The sequence below is a fragment of the Heterodontus francisci genome, chromosome 12 (assembly GCF_036365525.1).
Source record: "Heterodontus francisci isolate sHetFra1 chromosome 12, sHetFra1.hap1, whole genome shotgun sequence".
Taxonomy (NCBI): domain Eukaryota; kingdom Metazoa; phylum Chordata; class Chondrichthyes; order Heterodontiformes; family Heterodontidae; genus Heterodontus; species Heterodontus francisci.
In genome coordinates, this window is record NC_090382.1 from 69,236,331 (window position 1) to 69,249,818 (window position 13,488).

The 13,488-nt window shown below is 42.1% G+C and overlaps 1 protein-coding gene across 5 annotated transcripts in view; it reads right to left on the reverse strand.

Moving 5' to 3' along the window:
* Window positions 1-13,488, reverse strand: part of LOC137375906 (CCR4-NOT transcription complex subunit 6) — an 86,997-nt gene that overhangs the window by 24,282 nt on the left and 49,227 nt on the right. For all 5 annotated transcript variants that reach the window (XM_068043573.1, XM_068043569.1, XM_068043574.1 and 2 more), the window contains exons 5-6: window positions 4,936-5,040; window positions 4,782-4,850 (exon numbers count right to left, since the gene is read on the reverse strand). In XM_068043573.1, the coding sequence (XP_067899674.1) occupies window positions 4,782-4,850; window positions 4,936-5,040 (174 nt within the window). The remainder of the gene's footprint in view (window positions 1-4,781; window positions 4,851-4,935; window positions 5,041-13,488) is intronic.

Consider the following 13,488-nt stretch of genomic DNA (forward strand, 5'->3'; position numbering starts at 1 on the left):
CCTTTATCTCCCCTGATAGTTATTCCCTCAAAAGAAAACTGCTTCCCTTTCACAAAACCTTGTTGACTGCCTAGTCATGTTATGATTTTCCAAGCATACTATTACCACTTCCTTAATAATGGATTTCAGCATTTTTTCAACGGCTGATTTCATGTTAACTAGCCTGCAGTTCCCCATTTTCTCGCTCCCTTCTTTCTCAAATAGCAGTGTTATGTTTGCTACTTTCCAATCCACTGGGACCATTCCAGAAATCTAGGGAATTTTGGAAGATCAGAGCCATTGCATCCACTATCTCGGCAGCTACCTCTTTTAGAACCCTGGGATGTAGGTCATTAGGTCCAGAGGATTGTTGGTTTTGAGTCCTATTAATTTATCCAGCACTTTTTCTTTAATATTTAATTACTTTAGCTTCCTCACTCTCATTCGCCCCTTGGTTCCCTACTATTGCTGGTATGTGTTTTGTGTCTTTTACTTATTCCCTATTATAATTTCTCCTGTCTCAATGTCTAAAGGACACAAGTTTGCTTTTGCTACCCTCTTTCTTTTTACAGACTAGATGAAGCTCTTATAATTTGCTTTTATATTCCTGGCTAGTTTACTCATTCTGTTTTCTCCCCCCATCAATTTTTTGGTCATCCTTTGCAGGTATCAAAAACTCTCCAAATCATCAGGCTTATTACTCTTCTTGGCAATATTATAAGCCTAGTCTTTTAATCCAGTACGATCCTGAACATTTTTAGTTAGTCAATCTACCTTAGCTAAATTGCCTGTCTTACTTTTGTTTAAGTTTGTTTAAGGCTTTAAGTTTAAGACTCTAGGACTGGACTTGCATTCACCACTCTTGAACTCAGTGTGAAATTCTATCATATTATTGTCACTATTCCCCAGAGGATCCTTTACCATAAGATTACTAATTAACACTGTCTCAATACACACAAAAAAAATCTAAAATAGCCTCTTCCCCGTTTGGTTCCACCTAGCAAAGTGTCTTAAATGCATTCCATGAACTGGTCCCCCAAACTACTTTTACCAACTTGAATTGCCCAGTCAAAATGAGGATTAAAGTTTCCAATGATTAGTGCATTAACTTTGTTAAATCCTCCTCTTATTTCTTGAACACGCTGTCCAACACAGTAGCTACTGTTAGGGGGCCTGTGAATTATTCCCATCAGCATTTTCTGCCCCTTATTTCTTACTTCACCCATACTAATTCTACTTTCTGCTCTTCTGAGCCAAGATCTTTCCTCACTACTGTCCTGATGTCATTCTTTATCATCAGTGTTACCCCCTTCCTTTTCCATTTTGTCTGTCTTTTCGAAATGTCAAGTACCCTGGAATATTTAGTTCCCAACCTTGGTCACCAGACAACCGCATCTCTATAACAGTTATTAGATTAAACCCATTTATCTGCATTTGTGCCATTAATTAACCTATCATGCTATGAATGCTTTTTGCACTCCGATAAAGTGCTTTTAATTTTATAGCATTTTTCCTTGATTTGACCTTATTCACTGATGCACTGTTACTGTTAAACTTTTTATCCCTTCCTGTCACACTCTGATTATCTTTGCCTAAATCACAACACTGCTCTGTGGCCTAGACTTTTCATATATTATATTTATAAATTGCCCCTCACGTGACCCCTCCCCCAGCCTTTTTAGTTAAAGCTACAGACCTAGTTATATAATTTGCCAGATCACTGGTCCCAGTTTAAGTGAAGCCCATCTCAACAAAACATCTCCCTCTTTCCCTACTATTGTCACCAGTGTCCCAGGAATGGAAACCCATCTCCCACACCACTCTTTCTGGCATATATTCAACTCTCTGATCTGTTTGACCCTATGCTAATTCACATGCAGCTCAGGTAGTAATCCAGAGATTATTACCTTTGAGGATCTACTTATTAATTTGGATGCTAGCTCCTCAAACACCTTCAACAGAACCTCATTCTTCTTCTACCTACATCGTTCGTTCCACGACAAGTGGATCCTCCCCCACCCACTCCAAGTTCTTCTCCAGCTGCAAGATGTCTTTAACCCTGGTACCAGGCAGACAACACAACCTTCCAAAGTACCAATCATAGTTGCCAGCTACAGTATCTATTTTCCTGATTATTGTGTCCTACTACTATCACATTCCTCTTCACTCCCTCTCCTTTTTTTTTTATATTCGTTTCAGGGGATGTGGGTGTCGCTGGCCAGGCCAGCATTTACTGCCCATCCCCAATGGCCCATGAGAAGGTGGTGGTGAGCTGCCTTCTTGAACCGCTGCAGTCCATGCAGAGTAGGTACACCCACAGTGCTATTAAGAACGGAGTTCCAGGATTTTGACCACGACAGTGAAGTAACGGCGATATAGTTCCAAGTCAGGATGTTGTGCGGATTGGAGGGGAACCTGCAGGCGGTGGTGCTCCCATGCATCTGCTGCCCTTTTCCTTCTAGGTGGTAGAGGTCACGGGTTTGTAAGGTGCTGCCCAAGTAGCCTTGCTGCGTTGCATCTTGTAGATGGTACACACTGCCACCACTGTGCATCGGTGGTGGAGGGAGTGAATGTTTATGGACAGGGTGCCAATCAACTTGAATGGCTTCCTGTACCACACTGCCATGGCCAGTTTGCTTATCCACCCTGCAGACATCATCCTCATCCACACAGGTGGCAAGAACCTCACACCTGTTGGATAAGAGCAAAGGATGAGGCTCCTCCAGGTCTGCAGCTGGGGTCCTCTCACCTGCTTGACTCGCAGTCACACCCTCCTGTGCATGACTGCTGACCAAGACCTGTAACACTTTCTAAATTAAGGGATGTGACTGCCTCCTGGAACAAAGTGCCCAGGTAACTCTCCCCTTCCCTGATGCCTTGCAATGCCTACACCTCAAATTCCTGCTCATAACTCTGAGCTGAAGTTTTTCGAAATGCATTTACTGCTGATATGGTTGTTTGGGATCCCAATGCTCACCACAAACTCCCATGTGCTGTAATTGCAGCTCATCACCTGCACTGCCATCCCTATACCACCTTGTTCCTTTTATGGTACCTGCTAATCTTTTCTCTCTTTGCTCCTGGTTTTCTATTGTGCTCCTCTGCTGGATTCTTTACTGTACAAAAACCTGCATTTATATAGCACCTCTAATATATTAAAGCATCAAGCCACTTCATGGAAGTAAAATTTAAAAAAAAATTGACACCAAACTACACAAGGAGATTAGGGCAAATAACCAGCTTGGTCAAAGAGAGAGGTTTTAAGGAGTGTCTTAAAGGAGGAAAGAGAGGCAGAGAGGTTTAGGGAGGAAATGCCAGAGCTTAGGGGCTTAGCAGCTGAAGGCATGGCCGCCAATAGTAGAGCGATTAAAACTGGGGAGGCGCAAGAGACCAGAAGTGGAGGAATATAGATATTGTGGAGGCTTATAGGGCTGGAGGAGGTTAGAATTTAGGAGGGGCAAGGCCAAGCCATGGAAGGATTTGAAAAGAAGGATGAGAATCTTAAAATCAAAACGTTGATTAAACTGGAGCTAATGTGGTCCAGTGAGTAGACGTGATGGGTGAATGGGACTTAGTGTATTATGAACTTAACATTTATCATATGCTTTCTTTTTCCGTTTCATCTTAATTTGAATATCTTTAATCATCCGGGAGCTGTGGATTTGGATGCACTTCCTTTAACCCTCATAAGAATACGTTTAGTCTGCACCAGAACTATCTCCTCCTTGAAGGCCTCCCAATGCTCAGTTACTGTTTTATCAACAGTTTTTGTTTCCAATCCACCTGAGCCAGATCCCTTTTTAACCCACTGAAATTAGTCCTCTTCCAGGTTTCACATTTGATTGTTTCTTATTCCTCTCCATTAATACTCTAAACTTAATGATATTGTGATCACTGTTTCTCAAATGTTCTCTCACTGAAACATGCTCCACTTGCCCCATCTCATTTCCCAGAATTACATCTAGCACTGCTTCCTTCCTCGCTGGATTGGAAACATATTAATCAAGGAAGTTCTCCTGTATACACTGCAGGAATTTCATGTTTGCACTTGCTGCTGTTCAATATTCAGTCCGTTAACACCTATTCTGTACTAATGCTTTGTCTTTCAGCACACCATTAACATATTGTTTGCCTTTGTTCCATGACCTTTTGGTCAGCTATGTGGCCTTGTCCAATCTGCACCGTCTCCTTTGTTATCTGTTGCCCCACCCCCGCCTCACTTGCTTATAACCTGTGACATTTTTAATATTTGTCAGTTCCGAAGAAGAGTCACTGACCCGAAACGTTAACTCTGCTTCTCTTTCCACAGATGCTGCCAGACCAGCTGAGTGGTTCCAGCATTTCTTATTTTTATTGCAGGAATTCCTCTCCCTATTTGCCCTTTATACTTTTTTTTAACCCAATCTAGAACCAGGGTAATTGAAGTCCCTCATTATCACCACTCTTGTTTTTTCATATTTCTGAAATTTGCTTGCATATTTGCTCCTTCCCTCCATGGTGGTCTCTCGTATATGCCCAGCAGTAGAGCAGCTCAACTCTAAACAAGATACCTCTATTGATATAAAAACATATTTTACATACACCAATTATCCCTACACTGTATTAACAATTGTAACAAAACATTACAAAGAATTCACCTACTTTACCAATTGAACATAGGCCAGACACTAAGGTAATCTGTACTAAATTCACATCCTTTGGATCATATACTCAACATTTGAAAACTTCAATTTTATTGAATTGCTAGCTATTTTTGTTTCAATATTCAACATGATGTTTGAAGAAAATAAAATTAATTTCACCTGAAGGATGCGTCCGTTCTGGTTCTTGTAAGACAACCCATGACCTCGGTGGAGGCTGCTCTGGCTGAACTATTGAAGATCAAATTACACATTAATTTGATAAAATATGTATCTAAAAATTAACTAAAAATAAACCCAGATTTTATCTACTTACTTCTTTTTGAAGTACCTGCCAAATTATCAAGCAGGTAATTCAGTAGCCTACGAGTTCCATCTGGTTCCTGATGGAGGCTAAGGATTTCTTGTGCCAGAGGATTACCTATGAATCATATGAAAATTTATCAGCCAAACTGATCCACAAATTATTTGTGATATAAACAGCAATTTCATTCTCTACCAATGAAACCAACATAAAATTATACTTTAACTACTGCTGTTTGCATTCTCTTCCTTTCAAAATGCAGAATGCTTTACTGCTGGGACAACTAAATAACAATGCTCTCTTCCAACTCCTGACTTCAGTCTCACAACTGACTTCATCTGGGAAACTTGCATCCATAAACTGAAGCCCCTTGGGCATGGGAAGTATCCTCAAACAATTTTTACTTTCGGTAGTATTAGAATCAGTGGTTTGGCTCTGCAGTTTGAGGCATGCTCTACTGAAGTTCAGTGTTGTATTTTACCTGGATAGCACAGTTCAAACCAAGAGTTTTCATTTAGTGCCACAAATAGCACTGGCAAGGCTGAAGCCATCAGCTGAATATCTGGTTAGTGACTCGGATGTTCTGCTCTTTTGAGCAAATCACATCCTGCCAAAGGCTGAACCCACAGATTAGGCCAACGCTGGAGAATGTTATCTACCACAGGGGTTCTTAATCGGGGTTTTGCGATCCGCCATAAACATCCTCTGGGATAATTTTAAAAATAGATTGTTGAGTAAAGGTGGGATCAAGCTGAGTGAATGCCAGCTCCAGCTCGGACCTCTGCCACCTCAGATTCGGCAGGATCTGCGCTATTTAATTCATTTTTGCATGCCTTTTAGTTTTGTGCTGTCTCTTAACTCTTTAGTTGTCCATCACTGTCTTTTTAATCAAATAGAACTCTTGACTTTAGGGGTATAAACTGGCTCTGTGTCTCAAATTCTTTGTTTTTTGCAGACCTTTCACTGATCATCTGTCATTTTACCCATTAATAGATTCCCCCCCCACTTTCCCCCTTCCCCTTCCCAGCTCCACCCTCGCAGCTCACCCCCCCCCCCACGCACCATCTTCCCCCTGCACCCCCTTCCCCTGCAACCCCCCCACCCCTTTACAGCCCCCTTCCCAGCTCCCCCTCGCATCCCCCCTTCCCTCCACCCCTCCCCCTCGCACCCCCTCCTCCCACCGGCATCATCCTACACCTGTGTAGGGGCCCTAACAACCCCACTGCCTTGTGGGCGTCTCGGGAGAGACCAAGGCTAAGGGAGTAAACCCTAACAGAAAATCCGGAGCGTAACCCCGTAGGCAGTCATGTGTCACCTTTGGCATGTTTCCGGCAGTTCCTGCAGCCATACCGGTGCCAAACGTCATGCTCTGCACTCCTTTGGACCCCACCAGAAAGACCAAGAGGGGGGGTTTTGACGATTGGGCAACTCTCAACCTCCATACATTCGCCCAGGCATGCGCCATGGACAGGTCACTCCATAGTCGTCTCACAGCGACCGAAACAACACAGAAGACAGCAGTTACGGGTTATAAGTCCAGCCAAAGGCAGGAAAAAGACAGAAGCGCAAGGAGAGAACCAACTGTGTAACAGCCCCGACAACCAATTTTATCTGCAGCACCTGTGGAAGAGTCTGTCACTTGAGAATTGGCCTTTATAGCCACACCAGGCGTACAAACTACTGACCACCTCCAGGCGCTTATCCATTGTCTCTCGAGACAAGGAGGCCAAAGAAGAAGGAAAAAAAAAGGACTGTGGGACAAGACAGACTGTCCATTGAAGTCAGCCTTACCTAAATCTAGAAACTTAGTAGTAGTTTCCCGCTTCTCCCTTTCAAACACTACAAAGAACTCGATCATATTATAATCGGCAGGGATTAATCAAGGATAGTCAGCATGGCTTTGTCAGGGCGAGATCGTGTCTAACTAATCTGATTGAATTTTTCGAGGAGGTGACTAGGTGTGTAGATGAGGGTAAAGCAGTTGATGTAGTCTACATGGACTTCAGCAAGGCTTTTGATAAGGTCCCGCATGGGAGATTGGTTAAGAAGGTAAGAGCCCATGAGATCCAGGGCAATTTGGCAAATTGGATCCAAAATTGACTTAGTGGCAAGAGGCAGAGGGTGATGGTCGAGGGTTGTTTTTGCGCTTGGAAGCCTGTGACCAGTGGTGTACCACAGGGATCAGTGCTGGGACCCTTACTGTTTGTAGTGTACATTAATGATTTTGACATGAATATAGGAGGTATGATCAGTAAGTTCACAGATGACATGAAAATTGGTGGTGTCATAAATAGTGAGAAAAGCCTTAGATTACAGGACGATATAGATGGGCTGGTAAGATGGGCAGAGCAGTGGCAAATGGAATTCAATCCTGAGAAGTGTGAGGTGATGCATTTTGGGAGGACTAACAAGTAAAGGCCCGCTGCCCGACCAGAACCCGACGGGACCCGAGGACATGTGTCGGGTTCTGGTCGGGCCGGACACGCACAGCAAGAAGTGTTAAAAGTAAAAAATCTACCTGAGCTGGGAGTCCGGGACGTCAAAGAGAGAAACTCTGAGTCTGCGCAGTGAGCGAGTGAGCGTCTCTATGATGTCATCACGCTCATGCTGCAGCTTCCTGCAGATTGGGAATCACAAGGTAGGTAAAGAGAACATTCCGGTGGTCGGGTCGAGTGTGGGAAAAAATAGAGGGACTCAGGCCGGGTCAGACTTGGGTCCGATGTGGTTCTGTCGGGCTCGGGTCGGGTTTTTTCTCGTGACCTGAGCAGGCCTTTACTAACAAGGCAAGGGAATACAATGGATGGTAGGATCATAGGAAGTACAGAAGGACCTTGCTGTACTTGTCCATAGATCACTGAAGGCAGCCGCACAGGTAGATAAGATGGTTAGGAAGTCATATGGGATACTTGCCTTTATTAGCCGAGGCATAGAATATAAGAGCAGGGAGGTTACGATGGAGCTGTATAAAATGCTAGTTAGGCCACAGCTGGAGTAATGTGTACAGTTCTGGGCACCACACTATGGGAAGGATGTGATTGCACTGGACAAGGTACAGAGGAGACCCACCCAGCATGTTGCCTGGGGTGGAGCATTTCTGCTATGGGCGGCACAGTGGCGCAGTGGTTAGCACTGCCGCCTCACAGCTCCAGGGTCCCGGGTTCGATTCTGGGTACTGCCTGTGTGGAGTTTGCAAGTTCTCCCTGTGTCTGCGTGGGTTTTCTCCGGGTGCTCCGGTTTCCTCCCACAAGCCAAAAGACTTGCAGGTTGGTAGGTAAATTGGCCTTTATAAATTGTCACTAGTATAGGTAGGTGGTAGGGAAATATAGGGTCAGGTGGGGATGTTGGGTAGGAATATGGGATTAGTGTAGGATTAGTATAACTGGGTGGTTGATGGTCGGCACAGACTCGGTGGGCCGAAGGGCCTGTTTCAGTGCTGTATCTCTAATCTAATCTAATCTAATCATGAAGAGAGACTGGAGAGGCTAGGGTTGTTTTCCTCAGAGCAGAGAAGGCTGAGGGGTGACCTGATTGAGGTGTACAAAATTATGAGGGGCATAGATTGGGTAGATAGGAAGAAACTTTTTCCCTTAGTGGAGGTGTCAATAACCAGGGGGCATAGATTTAAGGTAAGGGGCAGGAGGGTTAGAGGTGATTTGAGGAAAAAAAAAATTTCACCCAGAGGGTGGTTGAAATCTGGAACACACTGCCTGAAGGGGTGGTAGAGGCAGGAACCCTCACAACATTTAAGAAGTATTTAGATGAGCACTTGAAATGCTATAGCATACAAGGCTACGGGTCAAGTGCTGGAAAATGGGATTAGGATAGGTGCTTGATGACCGGCACGGACACGATGCGCAGAAGGGCCTGTTCTGTGCTGTATAACTCTATGACTCTATATTGCTATCAGATAAATTTTCATGCTCCGTTAGGCTGTTAACTAAATCTGGCTCATTACTAAATCTAATATGGCATGCCTTCTTGCTGGTTCTTGAACATATTGTCCTAACCCCATGCTGAGTGGGTAGTTTCCCCCTCCTCTGGGCTAATTGGGGCTGTTGTTCTTCTACTTTCACCCTCACTCCTTGAATTCTGTCACTGCCATACTTTAGCAACTGCAACCCATTCAGTTTAAGTATTCTGCGACTATTGAAAACATCCAATGGCAGTTCTGTGTGCGAGTCTTTGTCAGTTCTGTTTCAGATTTGAATTTTTTGTCTTATTTTTGTTATTTGCACAGTCATGATTGTCAATCAAATGAAGAAGGTGCAAGGAAATAGATGGCAGCTGCAAAGGAGCTGGTGGGGTAAAAGTGAGTCTTGTCTTCATGGAGGAAGAAGAGTGGACAATGTCAACATTAGAGAACTATTAGGATTGGCACTACCAGCAAAACTGAAACTGCCTGCAAACTCATTTAAATATATTACTCTGTCTAATTTACCCCAACTTGTTTTCTCTCCCATTTTCAAAATGTTGGATGTCACTGTAGTATAGCCTCAAGGGTACTGGTTGCCCGTTGGTGCTTAACCCTATGCATTGTTCACCTGCGAACCTATATACTAAGTGTAAACAGTCTTGTTCTACCAAGGAGAGCATCACAGGCAGACTCAATTGTTCACACCCAATGTTAGCCTCCAGCTAGGATTTCAACCTTTCATAACTATCCTGGAGTTGCCAGGATAAAACATTAAACTGGACACTGCTATGAGCAACTTGGAGGGAAAAAAATATATGGGTCTTATAACAAAGTTGTGTTTTCTTTAATAAATAAGTGTGCAATGAAAATAATTACAAAAAGATGTTGGAGATTGGGAGGTCGGTGGGGGGGGGTGGAGAAGGGGTAGGAAAGAAAGGTTATTTGACTGGATTAAGCTGAGGAATGGGACCAGCTGATGTCCCAGGGAAGTCGGTAAGAGTGTTGGGGGTTGAAGGGATAAGAGGGAGACTGGAGGTCAGGTGATTAGGGCTAATGTGGAGGAAAAGGGGGAGTGGGATGGGCATGGGGACTGGTATGCTCTGCAGTGCCATGATAGCAGCAGCAGCAGCAATGTGGTCAGTGGGAGCGGTGTCAAAAGAATTTTTATGCAGAAAAAATTCTTGCATTGTGTGCAAAGCAAAAAGGTTGAGAACACCTGGTCTACCACTTGAAGGATCCCAACACCACTGTTCACATGGTGAGCTGATAGCAGAATCTGGCTTGACTATTAGAACAATGCACAATCTTGCAAATATTCCCTGCCTGGACTTGACACACTGGCCTTTGCTTGATTCAGTTTTTGGTCAAAAGCTTTTCTCAGTTTAGATAAATGGTCAACACAATCCAAGTCATAGAAGAATTAACAATTGTACTTAATCACACATTTGGAAATAATGTGCAGTAGGATATTACCTACAGATTTAAAGGCAAGAAATTTCTGCCTCCCACAATGGACTAAAAAAGTGTGCGTGCACATGTAGGGGTCATCTTGAATGCAGAAACAGTAAAATCTAGCTAGTTAGGTGGTCATGTGATGGTCCCCTGTGGGGCAGCTATTAGCCCAAATCCAGTATTGCGTAAAGCACTACTCGAATGTTTAAAATTCCAGTGACTAGCACCATTAAACAGGTAGGCAATATTAGTCAGCAATTCAAACAGCTGTTCAGCATCCAACAAAGACCATATTTTTAAAATATTTATGTTGGGCATCTCAGCCAATTTAATTGATTTAACAATCTGAGATGTCAAACCCTGCACCCTAAGCAGAGGGTTCAAGTACTCTAAGTCCCAGTTGAGTGCTGAGAAGTACTCTGCACAAAATGCTGGTTTTGGTAACTGTTTTTTTTTCAAAAAAAATGTCAACTAACTAGCTTAATATTTAGCAGGGCCCTAAGCTGAATACTGGGATTTTACATAATGGTCCAGATTAGTTGCTACTGGTCAGTACTGCTCAGCAACCCAATAACACATATTGAAATCAACGGAATGCATTCCACATGTGAAGTTCATCACAGAACTTCTCTTACTGGGCTGGGACTTCTTATCTATCAACACCAATAGCTGGATTTAGGGATAAAAACCAGCTGCACTAAAGCAGTTGCTGACTAGCTAATAATGGCATGCAAAATGAATGAAAAATTCTCCTTGCACCTCAACAAGAACAATGCTAAAATGACAGTATGAACTGGTTCAAAAAAGCAAAGATTGCTTGCAATTTTGTTTTGGAAATCATAATTTGAGCACTACATTCTTATGCTTCCTTTAAGTACCAATCACAAAGCAGAGTCCAGTGTATCTCTCTGCTAAGTGGTCCAGTTTAACCTGGATTGAAGTCAGAAGATGAAAAAGAGTTACTATTTAAATACTGTTTAAAGCTGGAAGAGCAGCATGAAGGAACAGCTGACAGTAACAAATCAACAAGCATGCAATCTGCTCCTCCAGCAGATATTTAAATGGAAACTCTCACCAAATCATAATCCTGCTGTCGATTTAAAATCAGAGATACACAAGCAGATCTACAATGAGATTATTTAAACTTAGCAGCAGGAGCTATGAATAATGTTAGTAGGGAACATTGTCATTTAAATATAACGCTACAAGAACCAAACAGCAATAACTGGTAGAATGCACCGATTCAGAGGTTCCCAAACTGGTGGGGCACACAAGGTTATCAGTGGGGTATAAGTATGACGGCTAAGACAAAAGAAATGCACCGAAGTCCACCTGTTTTGCTACCCTCAGCAGCATGTCTCCAGATTGATCCTCAGTTTTGGTTTGTTCCTTAGCTTTAGATCTGATTGAATGCACAGCTGTAGTTTTCAGTTAATTGCCATTGCCTTGCACTGTCAGGTTATGGTACAGCTTTTTGTTGAACGGAAGGTTTGAGTTAAATTGCTTATGTATGATTCAAGACTTCTCCATATCATGTAACCAGCATGCAAGATATATTCACTGACTGATATAGATGGATTGTTGTTGGACAAGGGTGTTAAGAGATATGGAGCAAAAGCAGGAAATTGGAGTTGAGTTGTAGATCAGTTATGATCTAGTTGAATGGCAGAGCTTTCCAGAGGGGTTGAATGGCCTACACTTGTTCCTGTGAACATATGTATGAAGCAGGCATAACCAGAGTCACAAATATATTTATTTTTACCATGTTTCTGTATTCTCGACATATATTGTGAATATTAATAGCTTTTCCTAATAGTTTGAATTCTTTATCCATTATTTCAATCCCTGAAAACATACAAATTATTTTGAATATTTTTATCTTGATATTATGCATTAACAGGATAGTTATCGGATTTAATGGGAGGAAAAAAAAAGTTCAAGTTGCAGCATATCTTGCTCATTCATTAAAGTGAAAATTAAGTTGTGCCTGACAATTATTTTCATGATCAAACAGACTTACAGAATAATCATCAGTTTCCTTCAACTGTGCAAGCTTCCTTGTTAAATAAGGATTGGGTGTGTTATTGGCTCATTCAGATTACTTTTTGAGCAATACAAATGCCAATGGCAAAGGCGACTGAAGATTCAAACTGATTTCATTGTAATAGTGCCAACACCCTTCCTTAGCATGGCATCTGACCACATTTGACGAGCTATGTACCATGCATGTAAGGAAAATAACAAATTAATCACATTTCTACATAATGCATGTTTGACATCTTTCACTACTATAACCTAGAACTCATTGTTGGGACAAGACTGCAAAAATACTGTTTCTAAGAAAAAAAGGGGCAATATGCACAGGACGTGAATTGCCAAAAATTTGTGAACATCTCCACTGGTTGAAATGCAAAATGGAGAAACGTAGCTGTGGACCTCAACTGACATAGTTGAGGAATTTGGCAGACTAAAATTTTGGAGTTGAACTTTTGAGATGGGTCCTGTCTTTTGCTGAATAGAAGTTTGAGGTTGAATTTTAGGGAGATGGGGATCGTCTTATATGAAGGTCAATTTATTCACAAATATGTAGGTCAAGAAATATGGGCAGTACATAAGTGTTGGCTTAAAGCAATCTTAAAAAGACAAATTGGTCATTTACTACTTCACATCAGGGGGAGATGCATTTTTGCCATTATGTTTTGGGATGCTTCACCAATTTCTTTAAATTCACCGTGATTAGGAGACGAAGACATGAGCATTGCTGTGATAAGCTTGTTAATATGGAGATGTACAATTTGTCTAATATCAGCTCAGTTATTAAACTAGCATGTGCTTGGAATTATTAATTCCCTTTTACTACTGAGCACTGTAAGGCCAAACTATTAATTCAATAAAAAGAGCTCTTGTTTAAAAAAAAGTGCTGACAGTGGTGAGCAGAATTATGAATTTTTTCATTTTTTGAAACTGCAGTTGCAACATCATTTTTGGTTTTGCAACTGGCTATTCCTCTAACAGAGACCCCCCCTCCACTGGTAACAAATTTTGTAATAAAACTGGAAGATGAATTTGCCTCAATTTTAATGAAATGCAGCAAAACAATTTAATTAGGTTTAGCCATACTGTATTTAACAGGAGAACATACTTCTAATTTTATTAATATCCTTCAGGGGACGAAATCTGCTGTCCTTACCCGGTCTGGT